Source organism: Monodelphis domestica, chromosome 7 (assembly GCF_027887165.1).
Source record: "Monodelphis domestica isolate mMonDom1 chromosome 7, mMonDom1.pri, whole genome shotgun sequence".
Classification (NCBI taxonomy): Eukaryota; Metazoa; Chordata; class Mammalia; order Didelphimorphia; family Didelphidae; genus Monodelphis; species Monodelphis domestica.
The window spans coordinates 292,036,549-292,064,443 of NC_077233.1; the positions used below are offsets into that span (position 1 = coordinate 292,036,549).

General features: G+C 43.3%; 1 protein-coding gene across 4 annotated transcripts in view; it reads right to left on the reverse strand.

Moving 5' to 3' along the window:
* Positions 1–27,895, reverse strand: part of EPB41L4A (erythrocyte membrane protein band 4.1 like 4A) — a 125,742-nt gene that overhangs the window by 45,306 nt on the left and 52,541 nt on the right. For all 4 annotated transcript variants that reach the window (XM_056803961.1, XM_056803959.1, XM_056803958.1 and 1 more), the window contains exons 6-12: positions 25,152–25,272; positions 23,263–23,350; positions 14,340–14,428; positions 13,724–13,787; positions 3,062–3,153; positions 2,247–2,324; positions 142–257 (exon numbers count right to left, since the gene is read on the reverse strand). In XM_056803961.1, coding sequence (XP_056659939.1) covers positions 142–257; positions 2,247–2,324; positions 3,062–3,153; positions 13,724–13,787; positions 14,340–14,428; positions 23,263–23,350; positions 25,152–25,272 — 648 coding nt within the window. The remainder of the gene's footprint in view (positions 1–141; positions 258–2,246; positions 2,325–3,061; positions 3,154–13,723; positions 13,788–14,339; positions 14,429–23,262; positions 23,351–25,151; positions 25,273–27,895) is intronic.

A 27,895-nucleotide genomic window follows, 5' to 3' on the forward strand; every position in this document is an offset into this window, starting at 1 on the left:
AAGGGAAGAAAAAGGTTACGTCAGAAATGTTCAGAGAGTGACAACTATCTAATTACTCATTTGTAATTAGAATATTAACCAACATTTAGCGAAGTGAAAACAATGGGGTACATACAACATCTTCGGGAGTCTGAAACTCACCTGATGGCTGTGTTTGTGCTATTCTCTTAGGGTATGTCTTGCTTCGGCTTCTTTCCACCTTCTGATCGGGTCGGGGAAGAGGAACAGAACGGTCTCGGCCCATTTGTAAGGCTATCCTACCATTTAAAAATGTGGAATGTTGATGAGTACAGGAACTACTGACATTTTTTTCCAATCAAAGTTCCATTCAGACCATTTGTGAAGTCTGAACAAGCAGAGGGGTGAAGGCCGACTCAACTCTCTATGCTATGCTATGAACGTAGATTACTCCATTAGGACAGCACAGGACAAAACGAACGTCAAGTCAAGAAAGGTTAAGATGTGGAACAAATAAGAGCGTTACAATTTTAGCAATCAGCGAGGGCAGATTTTAGGTCAGGAAAGGTGCAGTTTTAACTTCAGCCCTTCAGCTTTACAAGAAGGACTCGTGTAGGTCAGTGAATCTGTTCGACTCTTCCCTTGGGAGGCTTTCCACCCCAGTCTTATTTTGACTTACTTAGCAAGCTACAAAGCATTCCATACTGTGGCATTCAATTGGTTTTGTTTTAGACATTTCTTTGGCCCAACTTAGCTCTGTGCATTATACCAGCATCATCTGGGCTTGGCAGTGAGCCTGGGGAGAACAAAAGAAGTACTTGGACCCTACCTGGAACAATCCCTTAATTTTATCAAGTACCTGAATGGGTTCTGAAGTTCCAAAAGCATTCATCTTATGAAAACCTAGCATTTAGGTCATGTTTTCAGGTTTTCCAAGTATTCTTTCACTAAATCCTCACAAACTCTGGAAGAAAGGTCCTCTTGGCATAATTCCCATTTGACATAGGCAGAAAAATCGGGCCGACCCAATAACTTGTCCACAGCCGAATGACCGTTTTGTAAGGGGCCGGCTTTGACCTCTGCTCCTCCTGACTCCAGGCCCAACACTATCCACAGCTCCATCTTCACGTTCAGCCGCCAATAGTTCCTAGCCACGTGACCCTGGGCCAAGCAGAAGTTAACCTCTAGCTCATTCTTCCATGTATGTATCTATATGTTATCATTGTTTTCAGATTCAAAAAATAACGTAAAACTGGGATTGGTGAGAGTCACCTGCAGCGATTTTTGAATGTTATTCAGTTTCTTATTTCCACTTAATCAATGAACTAATTTTGCTTTAAAGGAAATGCTGGGTAGTTGAAAAGGTTAGAGAAAGATACAGTTCATTTTAATGACATTTCTCTAGAAGCCTTTTGTTGGATTTAGGAACAAATGCATGTAATGTTAGCAATAAAATGGTAAAGCTGCTAAGTTCTAAGATGTAGAAAAAGGAAAGAAAAGAAAAGAATCTAAATACTTTATACATGGAAGAAAAAGCCATTATATAACCATCTAAATAGTTTTCTGGCAATAAAACATTAAGGAAAATCTATTGGAGGAGCAACTGGTGGCCCAGTCTTGGTGTCAGGGTAACCTGGGGTCAAATTTCTCCCCTAACAGTTCCTAGTTGTGTGGCCCTGGGCAAGTCACTTAACCCTACTTGCCCATTCTTTGCCTTTTGACTTCATTGTATGTATTTTATTTTATGCTTTTAAAAATTTCATTCTGAGAAGGGGGCCACAACTTCACCAGACCGCCAAAGGCACCAAAGTAGATTAACTCTTGAGTCTAGGAAGAGATTCTGATCCTGTGCTTCCCTAAGGTAAAATCTCGGGATGATCCCTAGGAACGCACATAGAGGTAGGTAGATGGATGGATAGATGGATACACACACACACACACACACACATACATACATATATATTTTTTCTTCTATTTCTCTACAACCTAAAAACGTGAAATACAAATGATTTGTCAGCGTAAGAAATGCCCAGCGTGGGAAGTTGGCATTCCGGACAGCAAACCCTCGCAGTTCTCTAGAGCCGTGTGACTTGAGGTGCAGACAGAAGCATTTTGTGTCTACAGACGGGCAGACATAAAGGGAAGTCATGCAGCTTCACTCTTTCTTGTATGTGTATCGGCCTTCATGCATCTATGTGTGTTCGCCATACGTGACGGGGACTGATGTGATGCACAACCCACACGCATAGTTGGTCCATATCTACTGGTTTGGACACGGAGACCTTTACCTGGATCGGTGTTTGTGACTCAGGGAACCCAACTTGCTGAGCTTTCTTGCCAAGGAGCCGGATTCCTCTTCTGGCATTCTGAGTGATTTGGAAGAGACAACAGAGAGAAAACAGTCTGTAAGCAGAGGCGTCGCTTACCTTATCTCTCATTCGGAGAGCTGCCCAACAGCTCCGCGTTCTTATTCGCGGCGGAGACGGCGTCAGTGCAGCTCTTCAAAGAGCACCAGCTCGGCACGGAAATCTGCTTTAAGTGGCCTTTCCAGCGGCCTTTCCCAAGACCAACAGCATTTGCATTGCAGAGTGATTGGGGGGCACCTCTCAAAAGATGGCTGGTCCCTGCCTTTCCTAGTCGGCTCCGGGTAGATTGCTGCTCATTTGCGCCACCGACGAGGAGGGCAGGTGACGGGTTCTACCTTCCCGCGTCTTCTTCAAGGGGCAGTTAAGTGGCTCAGGGCTAGAGGGGCAGGTCCTGGGCTCTCACCAGGCCTTCCTGCTTGGCTGACCCTCGGCAGGTCCCCTAAGCTACACGGCCTGGTCCCTACTCTCCAGCCTTGGAGTAGAAATGCTAACAGAGAACAAGACGGGTTTTACTCCGATGACACGCTTTACCCATCAGGGGCTCCAGGGGCTCCCCAGGCTGATGACTATGGCAGGACGTCACTTCGATGACTGGCCTTTTCCCTCCCAGGTGCGCGTACTGTGATTAGGGTTATGTGCAAGGACAGCCTGAAGATTCCTGAGACTTTTCCTTGCAAATGTCCCTTTGACTAGACCATCACCAGGAACCAGACTTTTATACTTTGAAATGTTTTTACCTGAAGAATGTATGATGTTCCACACAGCCCTTCCAGAGATGTTTGCAAACGCTTTTACTCGAGGTTTCAAAAAAGAAGGAGGTTTCAGTGCACTGAAAGAAAATACAATAAAAATCGCTTATCATCCAAAATTGTAATTCTACAGAAAATCCTCCTTTGTTCTAACATACTCAAATGAACGAGGGAATACTTGGAAAGTTCTCTCCATGACACCTTAACAATCTTCATGGGGCGGCTGGGTGGCTCAGTGGATAGAGAGGCAGACCTGGAGACAAGACTTCCTAGTTTCAAATCTGGCCGCAAACACTTCTTAGCTGTGTGACCCTGGGCAAGTCACTTGACTCCAATTGCCTAGCCTTAACTACTTAACCACTGCCTTAGAACCAATATTTAATATCAATTCTCAGACAGAAGTCAAGCGTTAATAAAAAACAAATACAATCTTCATGAGTTTCTGTAGTTGAGGAAAAATAATACTTTATTAGCCAATCCTTCGGTGAGATAAAGAATGATAATTGTGAATGAACTATGCGTGACGTTTATACTAATACAATTTTGTGATATCAATTATAGGAAAAAAAGGAATTGTCATTACTGTAGTCATAAAACCATAGATTCAAAGCAGGAAGGAGACCCATAGACCTTTTAGTCCAGTGATGGCGAACCTTTTCGAGAGGGAGTGTCAGGTCCTGTTCCCATCCCACCCTCCAGGTCAGGCGCCGTGCCTGCCCCCCTCCAGAGACAGTGCCGGGCCGTCCCTCACTTTTGCTAGCCTTTAGCCCAGGACAGCAGACACTCTCTCCTGGCATCTTTTACATAAGCGACTCCAGAGCACTTCGATTAGACCAGAGCTATATCGAATGCCACCAGGAAGCCTCTCCTGAAATGACTGGGCAAGGCCAGTGCCGTGATTATAGATGATGCGGCTGTCAAGTAGGAAGCCTCAGCTCCCGCAAGTACGCTGAGAAATGAATGAATGTTCTTCACTTAAATACTTGTTTGGTGGTTGTTCTTTTCTAAAATCAGGGCTAAATCCTCAAATTGGTCTGTCCAACGATTTCCTCTTTTGTCATCTAGTCCAGTTCACTGGTACTTGGCTTTGGCTGAACACACTAGTCATTTTGAGGGGTTGCAAAATAGCTCTTCCTACAAGAGAAAGAGTCACGTTTTTCTGAGAATGCCTCAAGGGTTGGTGACTCGGTAACCTCCTACAACATATTCCATATACTATCACGGGCGACACCTTTCCCGTGTTAATGCCAGGCAGATGGGAAGCAGGGAAGTTGTGTTTGACCTCGACACCTGGGACAACAACTTTGCCCACGTAAAACAAGGCAACATTCATGTCCCTCGATTTGAAGAATCTTAAGTGGTGAGGAAGAGGCAGGAAGAAAGAGGGGACTTGCAGGACCAGCCAGGCATGCGGACCAAGCCAGGGACTGATCCGCAAAATCAGGGTGAAGATTCCAAACGGAATGTTCCCAGGAGGAGGCAGGGGGGAGCCTGGCCAGAAGGGAGGAACTGATTCGCTCTCTGGGGGCAACTGACCAAGAAAGGAGAAATCTCTTCTCTGGGTTCCTGATCGAGAGACTGGCTTTTCCTGACTTAGGCAGAGAGAGACCTTTGTGGCTTTGACAGAGTCTGGACTTGAATTACTCAAGCAGAGATTGTCTGACTGAAGAAGGACAAAGACTGAACAGTTGCCCTCCATCTCTCAGGCTGTCTCTGTGTCACAATTGTGACTAAACTGACATGTCCTAAAACCTTCACATTCCTCCTTGTAGACTAGGGACGCCCCTCATCCCTCTTACCTCAATTCCCGTCCTGTCCTATCTTTCCAATAACCTCCTTCCCCGAGAAAGAGAACAAGAGCATCTCCTCTAAATCTCACAGTTCACCTCTGAGTTCCATAGAAGGTGGCTGACTAAGACTGGGGGAGGGGAAAGGGAGGCAAAAGGGCTGGGTGAAAGCTGGGAGGTGAAGGGAGGAAGAGGCTAGGAAATACCTTACCGACAAACCCCAGACTAATCCCCTCTAGCAGCATCTCTCATCTATGTCCACTGTAACTAGGCAGCCCTCAGGTGTCCGAGTAGCAGCTCTCTAGGCTCAAGCCAGAGTATCCAGGCACCGCCAGCTGGAATATAGCTTCCACACAGACGATGAAGATCTGTGTCCTCTGCAAGTCTGGCTTCTTAAGATCACATCCCTCAATAAGAACTCATTCAGCACTTTATAGATGCAAGGCACTTTGATAAAGTTGGGGATCCACGAAGCGCAAGGAACTAACAGCCACTCTAATAGGAGAGACGACATGACAACTATGCACAAACAAGATATGCAGAGAATCAATTAGATAAGACCAGCAGACGAGGGCGAATTAGGAAAGACCTCTGTTATGAGGAGAGATTTTAGCTGGGACTTAATGGAAGTGAGGGAAGCTGAGAGGAAGGGGCAAAGAAAAGGGGAATTCTAGTACACTTGTCAGATCTGTGGGAAAGGGAAGAATTTAAGACCAAGCAAGAGATAAAGAACTTTACAAGATGTAAAATGAGTAATTCTGACTATATTAAATTTAAAAGATTTTGTACAAACAAGACCAATGCAACCAAAATGAGAAGGGAAGCAACAAAATGGGAAAAATTTTATAACAAAATTCTCTGACAAAGGTCTAATTTCTCAAAATTATGTCAAAGGGGCTTTAAAAGAATACTTACCCCTCAATTCAGCAATACCACTCCCGGGTTTGTATCTCAGAGAGACAAATGGGAAAGGATATGTTTGTACAAAAATGTTTATAGCTGTGCTTTTGTGGTGGCAAAAATTGGAAAATGAGGGGTTGTCCCTCGATTGGGGAATGGCTGAACAAACTGTGGTATATGATGATAAAGGAACTATTGTGCTTGATTTCTATAAGAACTGGAAAGACTTCCATGAACTGATGTAGAGTGAAATGAGCAGAACCAGAAGAACAGTAAACATAGTAACTGAGACGTTGTGGGACGATCAAATGAATTGACTTTGCTACTAGTAGCAATGCAGGACAATCCTGAGGGACTTATGAGAAAGAACTGTGGGAGTAGAAACCCAGAAAAAATATGATTTATCACTTGCTTAAATGGATATATGACTTGGCATTTAAGCTTTAAAAGATTATTACAAAAATGAATAAAATGAAAAGAGGTGTTGAGTGAAAATACATGTATAACCTAGTTGCTTGTCAGCTCTGGAAGCGGGAAAGGAAGAGGGGAAGACAGAATATGAATCATGTAATCCTAGGAAAGTATTTTTAAGATAAATAAATAAAATTAAGGAAAAATAAAGGATAATTCTCTGTATAGATGAATTCAAATGCAGCCTCACTTACTAGCTATGTGAACTAGGCAAATTGTTTAATTTGTTTGCCTCAGTTTACTCAACTCTAAATTGCAGATAATAATACCTACTTGATAGGGTTGTTGTAAGGATAAAAAAAGATAATATTTGTAAAGCACTTAAATACACTTGTACAAACTAGAAACTATCAATGCTCATTTTCTTCCCTTTCCTCCCCCTGGAGAGATCTTAGTCCAAAAAGAGCCCATTTTTCAGAATCCTAATTTCAGAATCCATTTTGTTGACAACTGGGACCACTAAAGAAGTAGAAGATATGTGTGAGTAAACCAGGCTCTGGGATTTTTACTTGTGAAAAAAATGGAGAAGACTGGGCTAAAGACAGCGGTCTATCTTTTGGTGGTGATGTTGTTGGTGTTGTTGGTGTTGGTGTCCATCCATTTTACAGCTTTAATTTTGTTTGTTTTTTTCCATTCTAAGGCTTTTATGAGGATTGGATCCAGCATCTCTCAAAAACTGATTGTTCCAAATGCTAGATATTCTCTTGTACAGTTCTGTAATTAAATCTATGATGATGTGTAACTTCAGCCTTCACAACTTGTTCATACTCTCACTGCAAGTGAAGACTTGAGTTGTGGTACAAAATTATAAGCTTCTTTTTCCTTCCTCAGCTTTAGAAAACTACTGGTGGTACTTCCAAACTGGAATCGTTTTTCCTACAGGCTTTAGACTGAAGAGGAGTCATTATTATGGGATACTCCTTGGCATAGGCTCGTTTTTGGTATAAATGAGTAGAGTACTTTGTCCAACACATTTTTTGCATCCAAATGAATGAACTGTGCAAGTGATTTGGGATGGTTTTATTTTAACATAATTAATTTTGTTCACTGTTTCCCAAATATTGAACTATCCTTGTATTCCTGGTATAAATCCAACTTGGTCATAATGAATGATTTTTTTAGATGAATTATTGTGACTTCTTTTTGTCAAGAATATATAAGAAAGAGGGAGAAATTAATAAAGCCGAAAGTGACAGAACTATTGAGCTAATAAACAAGACTAGAAGCTGGTACTTTGAAAAAACAGACAAAATAGACAAAGTACTGGTCAATCTAATTTAAAAAAGGAAAGAAGAAAGGCAAATTAACAGCATCAAGGATGAAAAGGGGGATCTCACCTCCAATGAAGAGGAAATTAAGGCAATCGTTAAAAACTACTTTGCCCAACTATATGGCAATAAATATACTAACCTAGATGATATGGATGAATATTTACAAAAATATAAATTGCCTAGACTAACAGAAGAAGAAATAGATTTCTTAAATAATCCCATATCAGAAAAAGAAATCCAACAGGCCATCAAATAACTTCCTAAGAAAAAATCCCCAGGGCCTGATGGATTCACCAGTGAATTCTATCAAACATTCAAAGAACAGCTAACTCCAATACTATACAAACTATTTGACATAATAAGCAAAGAGGGAGTTCTACCAAACTCTTTTTATGACACAAACATGGTACTAATTCCAAAACCAGGCAGGTCAAAAACAGAGAAAGAAAACTATAGGCCAATCTCCCTGATGAATATAGATGCAAAAATCTTAAATAGGATACTAGCAAAAAGACTCCAGCAAGTGATCAGAAGGGTCATCCACCATGATCAAGTAGGATTTATACCAGGGATGCAGGGCTGGTTCAACATTAAGAAAACCATCCACATAATTGACCACATCAACAAGCAAACCAACAAGAACCACATGATTATCTCAATAGATTCAGAAAAATCCTGTGATAAAATACAACATCCATTCCTACTAAAAACACTAGAAAGCATAGGAATAGAAGGGTCATTCCTAAAAATAATAAACAATATATATCTAAAACCAACAGCTAATATCATCTGCAATGGGGATAAACTAAATCCATTCCCATTAAGATCAGGAGTGAAACAAGGATGCCCATTATCACCTCTACTATTCGACATTGTACTAGAAACACTAGCAGTAGCAATTAGAGAAGAAAAAGAAATTGAAGGCATCAAAATAAGCAAGGAGGAGACCAAGTTATCACTCTTTGCAGATGACATGATGGTCTACTTAAAGAACCCTAGAGATTCAACCAAAAAGCTAATCGAAATAATCAACAACTTTAGCAAAGTTGCAGGATACAAAATAAACCCACATAAGTCATCAACTTTTCTATATATCTCCAACACAGCTCAGCAGCAAGAACTAGAAAGAGAAATCCCATTCAAAATTACCCTAGACAAAATGAAATACTTAGGAATCTATCTCCCGAGACAAACACAGGATCTATATGAACACAACTACAAAACACTCTCCACACGACTAAAACTAGACTTGAACAATTGGAAGAACATTAACTGCTCATGGGTAGGACGAGCCAATATAATAAAAATGACCATCCTACCCAAACTCATCTATCTATTTAGTGCCATACCCATGGACTCCCAAAAATTTTTTTTACTGATCTAGAAAAAACCATAAGAAAGTTCATTTGGAAAAACAAAGGATCAAGGATATCCAGGAAAACAATGAAAAAAAATACAAAGGAAGGGGGCCTTGCAGTCCCAGATCTCAGACTATATTATAAAGCAGCGGTCATCAAAACAATTTGGTACTGGCTAAGAGACAGAAAGGAGGATCCGTGGAATAGACTGGGGGCAAGCAACCTCAGCAAGACAGTATATGACAAACCCAAAGATCCCAGCTTTTGGGACAAAAATCCACTATTTTATAAAATCTGCTGGGAAAATTGGAGGACAGTGTGGGAAAGATTAGGCTTAGATCAACACCTCACACCCTACACCACAATAAATTCAGAATGGGTGAATGACTTGAACATAAAGAAGGAAACTATAAGAAAATTAGGCGAACACAGAATAGTATACATGTCAGACCTTTGGGAAGGGAAAGACTTCAAAACCAAGCAATAATTAGAAAGAGTTACAAAATGCAAAATAAATAATCTGGATTACATCAAATTAAAAAAGTTTTGTACAAACAAAACCAATGTAACTAAAATCAGAAGGGTAGCAACGAATTGGGAAACAATCTTCATAAAAACCTCTGACAAAGGTTTAATTACTCAAATTTATAAAGAGCTAAACCAGTTGTGCAAAAATTCAAGCCATTCTCCAATTGATAAATGAGCAAGGGACATGAATATGCAATTTTTAATTAAAGAAATCAAAACTATTAATAAGCACATGAAAAAGTGCTCTAAATCTCTTATAATCAGAGAAATGCAAATCAAAACAACTCTGAGGTATCACCTCACACCTAGCAGATTGGCTAACATGACAGCTATGGAAAGTAATGAATGCTGGAGGGGATGTGGCAAAGTCGGACATTCATGCATCACTGGTGGAGTTGTGACTTGATCCAACCATTATGGAGGGCAATTTGGAACTATGCCCAAAGGACGCTAAAAGACTGTCAGCCATAGCACTGCTGAAGAGATAATAAGGAAAAAGACTTGTACAAGAACATTCATAGCTGCACTCTTTGTGGTGGCAAAAAACTGGAAACTGAGGGGATGTCCATGAGTTGGGCAATGGATGAACAGGTGGTGGAATGCTACTGTGTTGTAAGAAATAGCAAACAGGATGCTTTCAGAAAAAGCTGGAAAGCCTTATGTTCCATGAAGATCCAATACAAAGTGAAGTAAGTGGAGCCAGGAAAATATTGCCCACAATAATAATAATTTTGCCTAGGGATCAGCAGCGAATGGCTCGGCTATTCTCAGCAATACAAAAATCCCAAACAATTCTGAAGAACTAAAGACAAAAAATGCTACTCACTCCCAGAGAAAGAACTGATGAAGGCAGATTATTTTTTACTTCGTTTTTGTGGGGTTTGTTGTGGTCGTTCTGCGTTTTCTTTCACAACACGAAGAATCTGAAAACTGAACATATGTAACCTATGACCTACAACTACTTGCCATCTCCGGAAGGGAGAAGGGAGGAATTTGGAACTCAAAACCTTAAAAAAATTAATGTTAAAAATTGTTTTCATGCATAATTGGAAAACACATAAACATTTTCAAAAAGGAAAGGAAGCATGAAAGAAGAGTAGAAAGAATTACATAAACTGATACAAGGTTAAATATACAGTCGGAAAAACAACATGACTACATTAATGAATATGGAAAAAATGATCAGAAAACAATCAAGATGAATGTTGTAAATTTAGAAACAATATTCTTAATTCCATTGAAGAGAGATGAGAGGATATGTGGGTCCTTTGCAGAACTGCAGGGGATGGGGAAAATCTACATGTGAAGAATATTGCATAGTGTGAATCTTAAAACTACTCCACTCTACTCAGACCATACTTTAGAAGATTTGATTTAGCCATCTCCTGATTGTAACAATGAAGACCCTCTCTTTAACAGAATCAGGAATGTCTTGTAGTACTTTACATTACTCCACCCTACTTAGACATACTTTAAGGGAAGATAAAGTTGTAATCTCCTCATTGAACAATGAAGGTACTTAGGTTAACCCTAACCCTAACCTTATAGTGAAGTTAGAGTTAAGCTAAGTCTATTTTTAGATCTAATACAAAAAGATGTTAAGTACCTATAAAGGTTAAATTAATCACAAAAAAGCAAAGTAACTAACAAAAGGTGAACTTAACAAAGAAGTATGAAGTAGCTCAAAAGATATAATCTAACCAGAGAAGGTGAGAACTAAACTTTAGTTCTAAAGAATTTTAGTTACTAAAGAGTGGACAGTCCTGGAGAAAATTTAAACAAAGAAGGTGAGAACTAAAGAATGGGCAGTCCTGGAGAAAAGCATTTGCTGTGATTGGTAGACGTGAAAATTTAGAGGAGAAGACACAAGAGTGAAAGGTCTATAAAAGATGAAAAGTTCAGAAGGGCAGTTCGAAATTCAGAACTCAGTCTGGAGGAGCTCACTCAGACAGCTTCATTGAGATGGTCTTGTGGTGAGTGATAAGACTGACTTCCTTTTCCCTTAGGCTCAGGGAGGCCACTTTGGCCAAGGCCTTTAACTCCTGCCTGGCTCAGCCTGAGCCAGAGCAATTTAGATTAACTCTTTCCTCTCCCTCTCTCTTCTCCTTAATTCCTTCTCTCTATATTAATTAAAATTCCATAATTTCCAGCTGACTTGAATATTTTATTATTTTGGGATTTTCCCTGAAGACCAATTAATTTAGATTTTTAAGTCAAAACTATAAAATTATCTTACAATAGGACACCGGATTTTTTTCTTAAATCTACTGGTTGATTTTGCTGATTTTTTTCTCCTCTTTTTGATCTTTAAAAAGATATTTTTAAGATCTAATTTTCTAAGATGGAGAATAAATGGTATTACATTGTCAGGTAAAAAGAAAATATAAAATGACTACTTCTAACTATTGAAATAGAATTGTAAACTGAGGAGAACTACTACTGATTGAAATAGAGAAGTAAACTGAGGGAAACTGTTTCTTCTGCAATGACTGCTGTCCTCTGGCTTGTGACTAGAGAGAACTGCTAAAGAAACCTGAGGCTGCTTATTTGTAATGGAGGTAGGAATGAGAAATGCTGAGGGATGCTGGTACACAGGGATGCTTCCACACAGGGGAACTGCTACACAAGGGAACTGCTCTGGGGTTTGCCTACTGATCCCTATTGATGGCTGATGGATCAGTATATCTTTCTAACCTTCTCCCCCCTTCACTCCCTCCCTTTTCCAACCTTCTCCTCCCAGTTCTCCTTGCAGCCTTTGGCTTCTTCCCTCCCTCCCCCCCCCCCCCCCCGAGTAAACTATAAAGATACTCTTTTCTCTTCCTTTTTCATGTCAAGGGGTTTATTGGGATAACAGGATGGGAAACTGAGGAGAGAGGGATGAGGATGTCCCTAATCTAAATTGAGGAAGAATTTGAGAAAGTAGTTCAGTCACAACTGTGACTCTAAGACAATTAGAGAGATGGAGGACAACAGCTTTTAAATCTTCTTTCTTCTTCTTCACAAAGTCAGCAAGGTCTCTCAGCTTAACCCCAGAGAGAAACAAAGTTCAAAATCTCCGTTTCTCCTGGCCAGCTCAACTCTCAAACAGACCACCAACTCAAAAGCCAAGTTTCTCCTTCTTGCCAACTTCAACTGTCCAAAGCCAGAGAACCCCCAAACCAAGTCAGCTCCACCAGGGTCTTTCAGCCAGGTTTCAACCTCCAGAGAGAGAGAGAATGATTCCAAATCTAGTCCCCTCCCCCTCGTCAGCTCAACTGCCAACTCCTGGGAACATTCCGTTCCGGAAACTCCTTCTTTTGACTGACAGCAGTTTAGGTCCCCAGCTTGTTTCTCGCATCTTGGTTTACAAGTTCTCTCTCTCCCCATGCCTCTACCACACTATCTTCCTCGTAGTCTTAGAACAATACGCAGCGCACATCTGCTACAACACACTTACATCAGAATATGAATTATCAAGTGTACTTCCTTAGAATCGGCATTGCATTGAGCATCAAATATCAGAAACGCTGATTGGTGTAACAGCACTTCAAGGAGACGCTATTTTCAGTCGATGATTAAAGGAAGTTCTCACACCTTTGCACTCTTGTGCCCAGGTTTCTTAGAACTTCCTGCTTGTCAAGGCCTGAAGCTTTGAGCTTCTGGCAAACAGGGTGTCCACTACGAGAATCGTCCAAAGGCTTCACTAAGAGTCAAAGAGAATGCCAAGCAGTTCCCCAGGATATTCCTTAGGTCTTTTCAGCTTCCCAATGTCCCACTTGGATCACCTGCCCTCAAAAGGTAAACTATGATGTCCCCTCTTGCTGATTATTAGGTTTAAGGAGGACATGTCTTCCTTTTTAGCTTACAGACATCCAGGTCCCGAGACTCTGGCTCCTACAGGCAAAGCCAGATTTCTCTACTACAAAGACCCTTCCGTCTGCTCTATTAGAGAAAGGACTTGTAGAATGAGAAAGCTATTATTCCATTATAATTTTAAATAGTATTTACTTATCTTAAAAAACCCTTTTTGTCTGTCTTGGAATCAAATTGTGTATCACTTTCAAACCAGGAGATTGGTAAGGGTTAGGCAATGGGGTGAAGTGACTTGTCCAGGGTCACACAGTGAGGAAGCCTCTGAGGCCAGCTTGGAACCCTTGTTCTCCCCTCTCTAAGTGGCTCTCAATCCACCGAATCACCTCATTGCCCCTCCATTACACTTTCCTATACACTCTCTAGCATTCCTATTTCTCTATTTAAGGAAAAGGGTGGCCAGTCAGCCTATTTTTGTGCCTCCCACCCAAGCTACAGTAAAAGCAGATGCACTGAACCGTGTCCTGGTGGTAGTTATAAACTTACGTCTTTTCCCAGGACTCTGAGTTCAAATTGCGTCTCCTTGAAGTGAACCTTTGTAATTCGCGGCCTAAAGAAAACAGAGGGCTGTTAGCTTGGTATTAAAGGCAGCAGCCACAGTCACAGGCTCCAACAAGGACTGGAAGGCTATCATCGGGGAGACTAGCGCTGGACGCGCTGAGGGCCCCCCGCTTTGCTAGGACTCTCGCTGTTGTCTCGCAAGCCCCGGTCCTGTGGGAGGAGGCTCTGGGGAGTCTCGAAGGGGGTCCTGTCGGCCTGAGACGCTCATCTAAAGCAGCCGGGCAGCCGCAGAGGGTCGCGTTTCTGCTCCTTTTCGTCCTCGGTCCAGTTCAGACTGCAGGCTTGCCTCATATCGGGTTCCAAGTGTGGACGTGGGAAAGCCAGGAGGCCCCAAGCGGGAGGCCCTCTGGGGCCCTTTACGGGTGAAGCTGCAGTCTGAGCCATAAAGGTAGCTCTCTGGGTTTAGGACTAAGACATTAGAAAACGCAGCGCGCCCGCTTCTCCGTCTCAGCTTGTTTCCGAGGACACCGAGGAGCTGCTGCCGGAACTGGTCATTTCCCAGCATTCCCTCATAGACAGAAACCCAGGAAGTCCTACGTACCAGAAATACTTCCCGACGAGCCTCCGGTCCTTGTAGACGACCACGCCCACAGGAGTTAAGCCCAAGAAATAGTCCGATCGGCCTTCTCCCTGGGGAGAAACCAAACACGTGACTCACTCGCTACCCCAGTTTACAAAGTGGCCCCCCATGTTCTAAGGACCAATAACATTCACAGACCCCAATACTGTGTAACTGGGCAGGAAAATGGATTCAAAGTGGTTTGTTATCTCTCGATGAGAACACGAAGTTTCTGGGCTGTCCCCACAGATACCCACAATGCACCGCGGGCACAACACAGCTCCATTCTAATCCCGCCCCACCGCGAGAAGTCAGTCAGACTGCTGAGCACACGAGCACAGGGAAGGAAGTCACGACTGCCGTCCAGGAGCTCCACTCTAAGAGGACTCGGCTCAGCAGGAGAGGGAAAGGGCCAGATGTTGGACACACGACAATCCCTTTGGCAGCTGGCTTGTAGAAGGGCTGCTACAAGAGCAGAAAGATGAAGGAGCAGCAGGAAGACTGCGCAAAGAGGCCGGCCATCCACTGGCGGAAAGGAGGAGAGAGCGCAGAAAGGAAGGGCAAGAACGGCTTTCTCGGTGAAGCGAGAAGGCATGTCAGCAGGAGAGGAAAGAGGTTCAGGAGGCCTGAGGACAGTGAAAAAGCAGGAAAACCATTGTGGGGAGTGAAATAGGGAATGTCCTGAGGACCAGATGTTGGGGGGGGGAGTGTAAGAGATTGTCCACAGGCTGGGGTGCAGAATGTCCCACATCCCCCACAAGTGCTCCATGGAGGCCTAAAGATGAAGGACTTTCCTAAGCTTATTTCGTGACCCAACCCGGAAAGGCCTCTCTGGAGCATCACCGAAAACCTGGGAAAGAGAAGCCTCGGCAGGCCAAGAATCAAGCTCCAAGAAGGGAATACAAGCAGCCATCCCTGGAGTTGACAGGCACTTCCAGAACTCCTGCCTGGCAGCCCCCAGCTTTCCATGAAGACTACAGCTCTAGGAGAATCCCTTTGGGGTATTCTGAGCCACCGGGCATGAGGCTCCTTGGCCAAACCTCATGGAATCGTGATGGATAACTGAGCCCACAGGAGTTTGGAGTAACTTTAGCCCAAACTCCTAAAATAAAACCTGAAGCTTGACCACTTCCAATGGACCCTCACTCAGATCTAGCATAGTGGAAAGGGTAGCTTCAGGGTCTGGGGTTGCGGGAAGGGATCGTCTCCCAGCCAAGCTACAGGAATAAGAAGCTGAGCAAAATCTAAGCCAAGAGATCCTTTAAGCCTATTCCGGTTAGATCCCAGCATTCAAGACATTCCTGAGTTCATCAGGAGGGGAGAAGGCTCCAGGAGGGAGAAATCTAGGATGAGAGGGAATTCCCAGGCAGAGCCAGGAATCAGAGCATCCCCAAAGTTACTTCAAAAAAGGACCTCACCTGGGTCACCGTGGGTAGAGCCAGGAAGACCCTACCACACCTTGTGCAGCTTGATCCAAGCAGATTCCCTGCCCCAACTCATTACTTCTTCCTCTTCTGCGCTTCCCTCCCCTCCCACCACCCATCCCTGGTAAAACCAAAACAACTTCCAAACACCATGAAGTAGCATCTGGGAGAGACTCCCAGGGAATGAACCTTGCAGAAGATAAGGACCCTAAAATTCCAGGGAAAGGCTCAGAGAACAAACCTCCTCAGCCACAGGGAAGGCAGAGGTACCAGGAGGAAATGAGTGATATAGAATAGAAAAACAAAGGAGGAAAAAAGAGCAAGGTACTAATTTTAATACCTTAGAATGTCTATAGGAAAACTCACTTAAATACGCAAGGCCCTGAAATTAGAATGGTCAAGATAGAAAATGCCACAGCAATAACACAAGAAATAGACAAATAAACCCAAAACAAATTTTAGAGAACTATTAGTCTATCTGAAAATTACAATCTTAAAAATGTGTCAATACCATATTTCAGGAAATTGTCCCCAACTCTTAGAATTAAGAGGGCAGAGGGAAAATTGAAGGAATTCACTGGTCACATATTCACAGTATGAATTGCAAAAGACATAGCAAATGCCACTCTAAATAATGGAAGAGTTTAGAAGATGATATTGAAAAAGGTGAGAAATAAAGGTTTACAACCAAGGATAAATTCATCTGGAAAAATGGAATTCAATTTAATATAAATATGTTCTTTTAACAGAAAGGAGAATTTCAAAACATTCCTGATGAAAAGGTCAGAACTGAGTGGACATTTAGAAATGGAAATAGAACCAAGAACAATATAGAAAAGTAGGTATATTCGTGTAACTGTACATGTGGGAATGAATTATTTACATGTTAGTAGTAATTTAAAAAACATGTCTTCAGAGAATCCTCATATTTTAAGTGTCATAGGGAAAAGTTAAAATGATAGATGGACTATAAGTGCTGTTTTAATTGTTTTAGGAGAAGTCAAAGGTAAGAAGGCGAGGGAAGAAGGGATTATAACAAGGATGGTAATCACTACTGAATAATAGAGTTAAGATGACAATTATTTTATAATTCAATTGGATAAATGAAGATTGTATATAATCACACTCACACAGATCTCAGTACAGAAATACATTAAATTCAACTGGAAAATAGGAAGAGGCAAGGATGAAGAGGAGTAGAGAAGGATCTGAGAGGGGATGCAGGATAAATGAAGGAACAGTCAGTAGCAAAGTAATATTGAATATTGAGAGGAGGAATATGAAGGTTTAAAAGGTTAAAAAAAATTAAGAAGAAGAGAGTTATAAAGAGAGAAGAAACAGATTATTCCATCTATAAGAACACAAATGTCAGGCAAACCTCATCTTGTACTAGTGAATGTGAATGGTATAAACTCACCCATAAAACAGAAGAGGAGAGCAATACACATTAGAAAGCAGAATCCAACAATAAGCTGTTAGAAACAGAGATTCACAAAGAGTTCAAATGTGAAGCTAGGGTAACATCTATTACATGAACTTTGTTTTGTCAAATCCTTTTTCTGCATCTATTGAGATAATCATGTAATCTCTGTTGGTTTGATGAGATATATCTATCTATCTATATATATAGATAGATAGATATATCTCATCAATGGTAAACCATCCTTGCATTCCTTGTATAAATCCCACCTGGTCATAGTGGATAATTCTTGTGATAACTTGCTATTCTCTTTTTGCTAGCATTTTCTTTATGATTTTTGCATCTGTGTTCAATAAGGAGATTCATCTATAGTTTTCTTTCTCTGTTTTTGGTCTGCCTGGCTTCGGGATCAATACTATATTTGTGTCATAAAAGGAATTTGGCAAGACTCCTTCTTTGCTTATTTTGTCAAATAGTTTGTAGAGTATTGGGATTAATTGTTCTTTAAATGTTTGATAGAATTCATTTGTGACTCCATCTGGCTCTGGGGATTTTTTCTTGAGGAGTTCTTTGATAGCTTGTTCAATTTCCTTTTCTGAGATGCCATTATTTAAGTATTCTATTTCCTCTTTTGTTAATCTAGGCAATACATATTTTTGTAAATATTCACCCATTTCAACTAGATGGTTCTATGTATTGCCATATGATTGGGCAAAATAGTTCTTAATAATTACCTTAATTCCTCTTCATTAAAGGTGAGATTACCCTTTTAATCTTTGATACTGTTAATTTGATTCTCTTCTTTCTTTTTCTTATTAGATTAACCAGTACTTTTTCTATTTTATTTGTTTTTTTCAAAGCACCAGCTCCTAGTCTTAGTTCAATAGTTCATTTGCTTTCAATTTGATTAATTTCTCCTTTAATTTTTAGGATTTCCAATTTAGTTTTTATCTGGGGTTTTTTAATTTGTTCTTTTTCTAATTTTTTAAGTTGTAATCCCAATTCATTGATCTCCTCCCTCTTGATTTTATTGCAATAGGCCCTCAGAGATATAAATTTCCCCTGAGTACTGCTTTGGCTATATCCTATAGGTTTTGTTATGATATCTCCTCATTGCCATTCTTTTTAATGAAGTCTATAATTGTTTCTATGATTTCTTCTTTGACTCACCAGTTTTGAAGAATTAGATTATTTAGTTTCCAATTAATTTTAAATTTGCCTTTCCATGGACCCTTGTTAAGTATAATTTTTTTTATCACATTATGATCTGAAAAGTTGCATTTATTATTTCTGCTTCTCTGCATTTGTTTGCAATATTTCTATGCCCTAGTACATGGTCAGTTTTTGTATATGTACCATGTACTGCTGAGAAGAAGGTATATTCTTTTTTATCCTTGTTCAGTTTTTTCCAGATATTTATTAAATCTAAATTTTCTAGCATTTCATTCACTTCTCTTGAAATCCCCAAGTAATATGGTCTTACTCTTTCCTCCTTCAGCTCCTTTAATTTTTCCTTTAGAACTCTGGATGCTATGCCATTTGGTGCATAAATGTTTAATAATGATATTACTTCATTGTTTATAGTACCATTTAATAGAATGTAATTTACTCCCTTATCTCTTTGAATCAGATCAATTTCTACTTTAGCTTTGTCTGGTATCAGGATTACTAGTCAATTATTAGATGATTAGTCAATATCTTTACCTAATATATGCAATAAACCTAAATATGCAAATTAAAAATTAAGAAAATTGTGAAAAATAGTCAAACCACAATATGGGAGGACCTTCACATATCCTTTGATGTACCAACCAAAAGATAAGAAGAAGGAAATAAAGGGCCTGAATAGCATATTTTTAAAAAGTCAAGAGATGATTAATCTCTGGTGATACTTAAGCCCAATTTCTTAAAAAGTTCTCAACAAAAAAAATGTAGAAGAGCAGAAATATTAGATCCATCATTTACTGATCACAATACAATAAAATTATATTCAGTTAAGGGTCTATAAAGAAAAAATGAAAATTATTTGGAGATTAAATGACCTAATTCTAAAGAGTTGGTAAGTCACAAGTTATAGAAACAATAGGAAATTTCACCAAAGAAAATAACAATAATGACAAAACATCACAAAACCTATAGAATGCATCTAATGGCCTTAGAGGAACTCTAAATCCCTAAAAGCTTTCACCAACAAAAAATTGAAAGAACAAATCAATTTTGTATTCAATTAAAAAAGACTTGAATAATAACAAACAAAAGATCCAGAACAGAATTTAAAGGAATATTCCAAAACTTAAAGATATTAAACTTGAAAATAAAAAGACCATTGAAATGATAAATAAAACTGAGAGCCAATTGCTCTTAGAAGAGAAGAAAAATGGTTTAAGAAAGAAGAAAAATAGTTAGTTAGCCTGACTGTTTTTTAAAGCAAGGAAAGCCAAGCTGTTGATATAAAAAATGAAAAAAGGAGAGCCTATGAGATTTGAAATGGAAATACAGGAAATTATTAGGACATGTGATGTAAAACTGATAACTTAAGAGGAAATACATGAATATTTACACAATAGAAAATGCAGCTTAACAAAAGAAATCGACTAACCCATTATTTGAAGAGAAATTAAACAAGATCTAAATTCCCAAAGGGAAAACAAAATTCCAGAACCTTATGGATTCTCTTTTGGATTACAGCAAACATTTAGACCTCAAATTCAATAGTTCAAACTCTTGCAAAAATAAGAATAGAAGGTACCTTCTTGATTTCTTTCTATGGCACAAATATACTATTGATGCCTAAACTAGGGAGAAGCAAAGAAAAGAAAGAGAACTATGAACGTATTGTGGTAAGAATTCGGAACGAGATATTAGCAAATGGGATACAACAACATAGTAAAAAGATTATGGCTTATTCCCAGAATGCAGTCTTGGTTCAAGATAAGTAAACTATGCCAATACAGTAAAAGCCATGATTATTTCAATAGATGAAGAACATACTTCCAACAAAATCCAATACTCAGCACAGAGTCCAGCTCTTCATCAGTGCTTGTTCCTTTCTCCCAACCTCAAGCTGTCCACCACCGAGGAGAGCCTCCAGAATGCAGCCAGCTCGATTTTGCTCAAAGTCACGGGCTTGTGGCCTTTCTCAAACTGAGCAATTACCAACGAGTCCTCCAATACCATTTAACTAGTTGATAAGGTAACTCCACCTCATTCGAGTGTTTACAGAAGGAGATTTATGGGCATCAAAAGCAGAAGACAACCCTTTCTCTCGGGAAAATGGAATTATTAATTTAATTAGTTCAATACAGCATTGAAGTGTTTTTAATGGAAATGGACAAAGAACATGACCAGCACCACCATGACTTCTATCACACGTTAAACCATCTAAATGAATCGCCACAAGATTAGGAGTCCAGGAGTGCTTCAGAGAGCAGACATTTCCACTTACTTGCCAACAGAGAGCTCTAGTCCAACTTTTGTCCATATTTTATCCTCTTTCTTTTGATACTGGATCGTGGCTCTGGCTCCAATAGAGCCTCCAAAGGCTTCTCCTCCTCCTTCCAGAAGAGGGTACCCAACAGTCCTGAAATACTGCCCATGATCTTGCAGCATCCGGGCTCCCCGGGAAGGACGGAAACAAGCACAGGCCCAGTTCCTGTGACGAGCATAGAGAGAAAAGCTCTACCCGAAGGGGACGGACCAGAGATGGCCCCAAGGACCCGCTGACGAGTTATTGAAGGGGTGCCGAGGTAGAAGAGATGTGCCCAAACGGAGAAGGCAGGCCCCAACAACCGCCGGTCCCTACTGATACGGAGGCTTTAAGAGGTTCCTCTAGGCATGCATGGAAGGCACTCTCAGGGAAGAGGTGCTTCTGCAAAGAGCGAACGAGGAACCTCATCTTTCCCATTCACGGCTGCCTAACATGGAGAGAATAGGAGAAGTCGCCGTGCTTGGTTGGGGATCCCTAAGGGCAAAATCAATCGAGCAGAATGAAATTCTGCCTCACGGTTTCCTTTACCACCACGTATCTCCCATCTGGATGATGTAAGAGAGCCATCAAATCCAGTTTGGGCAAGGCAGAGGTCAGATGCGGGGGGAGGGGGTGCAAGAAGAGAAAACTCAAGATTCCAGGCAGGGAACTCCACCTGGTGTCCTCACTGCTCTAGCCAGGAGCCAGGGTGGAGGCAGCTCTCTCTGGCTAGGAAGGAGCTTGGGTCTCTGGAGATCACAGCCTCCCTGTGAGCCCCTGAATGACTCTCATCCGCTCAGTCACCAATGAGGACTGGGGCCTGCGACACGGAAAAGCCGTCCTCCGAGACACCCTTCTCAGGGCCTCTACTTCCGCCTCTCACAGACTTGCTCCTGAACTCCAGAACTCTGCGAGTTAGCCCAGCTGGCCGGAACCCCGAGATTGTGGGGGGGGTCAGTCTGCCAGAGGGGAGAAGTCCACAGGGCTTCCTCCTCCCCCCCTTCTCTTACCTCTCCCTTCCCTTTTCTGAGACTAGGAAAGGGGGCTGAAGCACACGTCTCCCAACAAGGAGGGCTAGCTCCGGGTCCCACCAGACCCAAGGAGCGACTCTCTCCTGGGCTGAGGAGTCACCCAAGGTCTGGAGGGGGGGCCAGTGGCGTACCTGAGGGGCCCAGAGGCCGAAGAGTTCATCCTGCCTCTCAACAATAGCTGAGACCACAAAGGGGAAGCCGAGGCTCATTTTACCAAAGCTCTTCCCTCTAGTTCTTAAGCTCCATCTCCCAGAACCATTCTCTGAGGAGACACACTCCTTCCCTGAGGGAGACGAGGCGGGCTACCTACTCCCAAAGGGAAGAGAGGGGAAGGTCAGTCTTCCCCCTCTCCATTCTGTGTGTGTGCCCTTTCTGGCCATATATTACAATGACCCTTTGGAAGGCAGAGCAACCAAAATAACCCCGTTCAATGAGGCATAAAAGAGAGATGTATAATCGCCAAACACATTCGGCCCTCTTCCAGGAGATCCAGGGCGGCGTGAGGCCCTCTCCAAGGCTCGTTTATGGAAGGTTCAGCATTCATTTAATCAAGACCCAGGACAGCGCGGAGTCTCCTGAAAGAGCTCTGTGGCCGTCTGGAGGAGTTTCGCCGTCCATCCCCGAGGAAGAGGGCCAATGGATGAGGACTATCTCTGGCCCAGCCTGTAACAGGCATCGGACACCAGGAAAGCCGGTTACAGCCAACGCGCCAACCACAACCTGGCACTGAGGAGGAGGGAGGACGGAAAGCGCTTTTCCTGGACTCAAACCCCCCAGAACGAAGGCCCATGTTTGTGAAAAGACACTGAAGCTTCGCGGTGGCTGCTCTTTCCACGCAGACCCAAGCAGACCTGTACTGGGGATCAGTGGTTACGGGGACGCGGTTGGGCGGCCAGGACCGTAACTGCTGTGATTCGGGGCCGTTATTGCGGTACATAATAGCTTTCTTTTTTCAGCCCCTCACTTCTGCCTCGGACCCAGTCTATATATCCGCGACCCTGTTAGCCCTTCTCCGCAACTCTGACAAGATCCCGAGAATGAGGATCCATCTTCGTGCTCAGCTCACTGCCTACTACAGGTGGAAGCAGAACCACACACTTGCCGGCAGAATTCACGTGCCTTTGTCTGTCGGCTCGATCTCTCTCTCTTTCCAAAGTTTTGCTAAGCCCTTGACAAACCGAGGCATGAGAGTGTCCCACAGCTGTTCATTGTCTGCTTATACTTTCCATTGTAAATGTGTTGACTTTTAAAAGAGACAGAAGGGACAGCAAGATGCTCTGTGGATGGGGTGCCAGGCAGAGAGCTGGGAGGAGCGGGGTTCCAATCTGACTCAGACACTTCCTAGCTGTGTCACTGAGCCATCACTCAGTCCCATCTGCCTCTGTTCCTGGTCTATAAAATGGGCTGGAGGAGGACATGGCCAACCTCTCCAGTGTCTTTCCCAAGAAAACCCCAACGGGGGAAGAGGGGTGCAGTTCCCGAGGACTCGGACAGGCCCGGAACCACGGAAGAACGGCAGGATCTGTGCGGGGAAGCTACTCTATGGGAATGACATCATACTCACGTAGACGGGATGGAGGTCCACTCCGTACATCTCCAGGGATTTGACAGTGGCCAAGTATTTTATTTCTGCCTCAGACGGAACCAGACCCCTGCATTTCTCAAAGAAAGAATCCACAGAAAGGACAGTTACTCCGCTGCTAGGAAAGGAAGCCGTTCCAGAGCTGTTCTGTCTACCGAGTGTTCATTTTCTAGGGTTGTGGTTAGTAGAAAAGCATTCTTAAACCTTCCAGCCATTGTTTTACACGTGGTTCACCTGGTTCTGCTCATTTTATACAACTTCATTAATTCAGAGACGTTTTAACCATTTTGGGGATGATCTTATCATTTTTCACTGCTTTCACCAATCCACAGATTTGTTGCTGTTATTTTCCTTTTCTGTTGTCTTTGCTACAGAAGAGGCGGGAGAAGGAATTTCCGAGTTGGTTTCACTTTCAGGTCTCCCATTTGAGGGAATTCAGATCAAAGGGAGGTTTCGGGGGTCTCTTTCTTCCAGATTTCTAGTTGTCTTTGGGGAAATGCTGATTAGAAGATTCTATTTCTCTTCAAGCATTTCCTAACCTGGCCCCTTCCTGACGTCTCAGTTTTCCTCCACCTTCTTCCCCTCTACCTGCCTGTGATCCAGAAACACTGACCTCTTATCTTTCCCATGGGGTGAGCTCCTGGAGAGTAGGGCTATTTATTGGGCTTTCTTTGTATCCCAAGTGCATAACAAGGTGTCTGGCATACAGTAGGTGCTCAATAAATATTCACTGGCCCTGGTTCAAGTCTGGCCTCAGACTCTTCCTAATTTGGGTAGCCCTGGGGGCAGGTCACTTGACCCTCCCTATTCTTCTGCCTTGGAATGGATGGGGTTCGAAAATGGAAAGCAGGTGGTGGGTTTTTAAGGCTACTTGACTTTTGACTCGGGAAGTTTAGAGTGTTCCTTTTAAACTGGCTTCTAAGAAGCTTTACATGCCAGTGAAGCTTTCCTCTCCCTTCGAGAAACATGATCATGTCTGCAAGCTTGAGAAGCATTCAGTGTCAGCAGGTTATTTCCTCAGGAGCGAGGAATTTCGTTTTCTGTGTAAAATCAGCAAGAGGAATGGGAACGAGTTGTATGTCATGCCTCTTCTGTGCCAGCACCATGCTTTGAAAATGAATAGCTGGTCAATTCAAGAAGTACGAGCCAAAGAACATCAACATACAAAAAAGTCCTACGCTCAACTGTGCCTCCCTCTCTGGCTTCGAAGCTGCATTAACAAGCTTTCTCCGACTATCCTCTTCAGGGAAGAGCTAAAATGGTGGACTCTAGGATCAAAGCGAAGAGAACCCACATGCCTGCTGTCAGTGGCTTTTTGGATTGCCCTTCAATAGCTGGCTTCGGCTTCTCCCCCAATGAGAGAAACCGACCCTTCAAGCAAATATCTTGTGAACAGATTCATTCCCCCCTTGTCTTTACTGTAATAAATCTGAATACAATTAAACGTGGAATGTTTTTGGAGACAGCGCCCCTCCACGCCAAGCAAGGTCAATCTGGAGAGAGGACTGAACAGAAACAAGCAAAACGGAATGATGACTTCAGTGCTGCAAGCCTTTTTTCAGAATTTCAATGAGTGGAAAACATGATTAGTCTTCAAAGTGTCTGTTCAACTGATGCAGATCCTTAGAGAGGATGGAAATCCCATTCTGATTTCTGGCCTCCTTGTTCCGTCCTAACTATGAAGCACACTGGCTTGGGATGATTATAAAACACCAAAGAGCCAGTATTTAGCCCCCAAAAGGAAACACAAAAATAATGCAAAGGAAGGAACTACAGGAGTAAAGAGGGATGAAAAATCCACAGAGATTATATCCCTACTGAGGTGTCCTCCCCATAAATAGCTTTTTGTAGGATTTGCACAGTATTCTTACATGAGCGTTTTATGTATCCGTTCTACGGCATCTTCCAGTTCTTCCTTTTGATCTGGAACAAATCGGTACTCAGACACATATCCTGGAGGGTGCTTATGTGGGTCATAGTCTCCAAGCTCAGCTATAAATGGAGAAAAACAGTATCATTTCCTCACCCTTCACCACGGAAAATACGCACGAGAGTTGTTGGGACATTTAGCGATTTGCTTCAAGTGCTTTAGGAAGAGCTAGAGGTGGGGCCACACTTAGTGTGACCGAATTCCTGACTTCAACATGAGCCGAAGCCCCGCCTCCCGGAAGTGCACATGGATGATGTCACTTCAATATGAGCTGAAGCCCCGCCTCCCCAAAGTGCACGTGGATGACATCTTTGCTACCAACGTCACTTCAACATGAGCCGAAGCCCCGCCTCCCCAAAGTGCACGTGGATGCCGTCACTTCAACATGAGCTGAAGCCCCGCCTCCCCAAAGTGCATGTGGATGATGTCACTTCAACATGAGCCGAAGCCCCGCCTCCCATAAGTGCACGTGGATGACGTCACTGCTACTGACATCACTTCAACATGAGCTGAAGCCCTGCCTCCCCAAGTGCACGTGGATGACGTCACTGCTACTGACATCACTTCAACATGAGCCTAAGCCCCGCCTCCCGGAAGTGCATGTGGGTGATGTCACTTCAACATGAGCCGAAGCCCCGCCTCCCATAAGTGCACGTGGATGATGTCACTGCTACTGACGTCACTTCAACATGAGCCGAAGCCCCGCCTCCCCAAGTGCACGTGGATGACGTCACTGCTACTGACATCACTTCAACATGAGCCTAAGCCCCGCCTCCCATAAGTGCACGTGGATGATGTCACTTCAACATGAGCCGAAGCCCCGCCTCCCATAAGTGCACGTGGATGATGTCACTTCAACATGAGCCGAAGCCCCGCCTCCCATAAGTGCACGTGGATGATGTCACTTCAACATGAGCCGAAGCCCCGCCTCCCATAAGTGCACGTGGATGCCGTCACTTCAACATGAGCTGAAGCCCCGCCTCCCCGAAGTGCATATGGATGATGTCACTGCTACTGACATCACTTCAACATGAGCTGAAGCCCCGCCTCCTGGAAGTGCATGTGGATGATGTCACTTCAACATGGGCTGAAGCCCCTCCTCCCATTAGTGCACGTGGATGCCGTCACTTCAAGATGAGCTGAAGCCCCGCCTCCCCAAAGTGCACGTGGATGACGTCACTGCTACTGACATCACTTCAACATGGGCTGAAGCCCCGCCTCCCAAAGTGCACGTGGATGCCTTCACTTCAACATGAGCTGAAGCCCCGCTTCCCCAAAGTGCATGTGGATGATGTCACTTCAACATGAGCCGAAGCCCCGCCTCCCGTAAGTGCACATGGATGATGTCATTTCAACATGGGCTGAAGCCCTGCCTCCTGGAAGTGCACATGGATGACGTCACTGCTACTGACATCACTTCAACGTGAGCCGAAGCCCCGCCTCCCGTAAGTGCACATGGATGATGTCATTTCAACATGGGCTGAAGCCCTGCCTCCTGGAAGTGCACATGGATGACGTCACTGCTACTGACATCACTTCAACGTGAGCCGAAGCCCCGCCTCCCGTAAGTGCACATGGATGATGTCATTTCAACATGGGCTGAAGCCCTGCCTCCTGGAAGTGCACATGGATGACGTCACTGCTACTGACATCACTTCAACGTGAGCCGAAGCCCCGCCTCCCGTAAGTGCACATGGATGATGTCATTTCAACATGGGCTGAAGCCCCGCCTCCCAAAGTGCACGTGGATGACGTCACTGCTACTGACATCACTTCAACGTGAGCCGAAGCCCCGCCTCCCGTAAGTGCACATGGATGATGTCATTTCAACATGGGCTGAAGCCCTGCCTCCTGGAAGTGCACATGGATGACGTCACTGCTACTGACATCACTTCAACATGAGCCGAAGCCCCGCCTCCCGGAAGTGCATGTGGATGATGTCAGACTTCAACATGAGCCGAAGCCCCACCTCCTGTAAGTGCACGTGGATGATGTCACTTCAACATGCAATTAAGGAAAGGGAATCCACTGAAATGGGAAGAGCTTTGAAAAGTCTGGCTCTGCTCGCTCTGATGCACACGTTACCCTGGGACTCTCGCGAATAGGTAGTGTCCAAGAGGAAGTGAATAAAGGGGCCCGCAGGAAGTGTGGCCCTCAGTCACTTCGCTCTGGCTGTGCTGGAGTGAGCACCGGAGCTTGGAGGGCGCCAGGCACGCTCTCCCCGCCGCCCCTTCCTTCCAGTGTCTCATTGTAAACTGCAGACATTTATTAGAGATGGGGGGGGGGCACCTCCTCAGCTTTAAATCCCCCTTTTTAAAGTCCTCGCCTTCTGTCCTAGAGTCGATACATGTATGGATTCCAGGGCACAAGAGGGTAAAGGCTAGGCATGGGGTGAAGTGACTTGTCCAGGGTCACCCCGATTCCTGCTCAATAATCATTTTCCCTTTGATTCGTCATCAATGTCCTTCTTGCTCCCCCCGCACTCTCGACGGCTTAACAGCTGTTTAGAAGGTGGGACAGAACAAATAGAGGCCGGGCCAGTCACCCCCCAGACCGCAGTCAGGCTGCCACAAAGGGCCTGCAGGACACAGACGCGGGCGCCAGAATAGTCCCCGACGGTCCTCAGTGACTCGCGCTCGGTGTGGGCCCTCCTCTAGACGCGCGGGTCAGAGCTGCGCTTCTCCC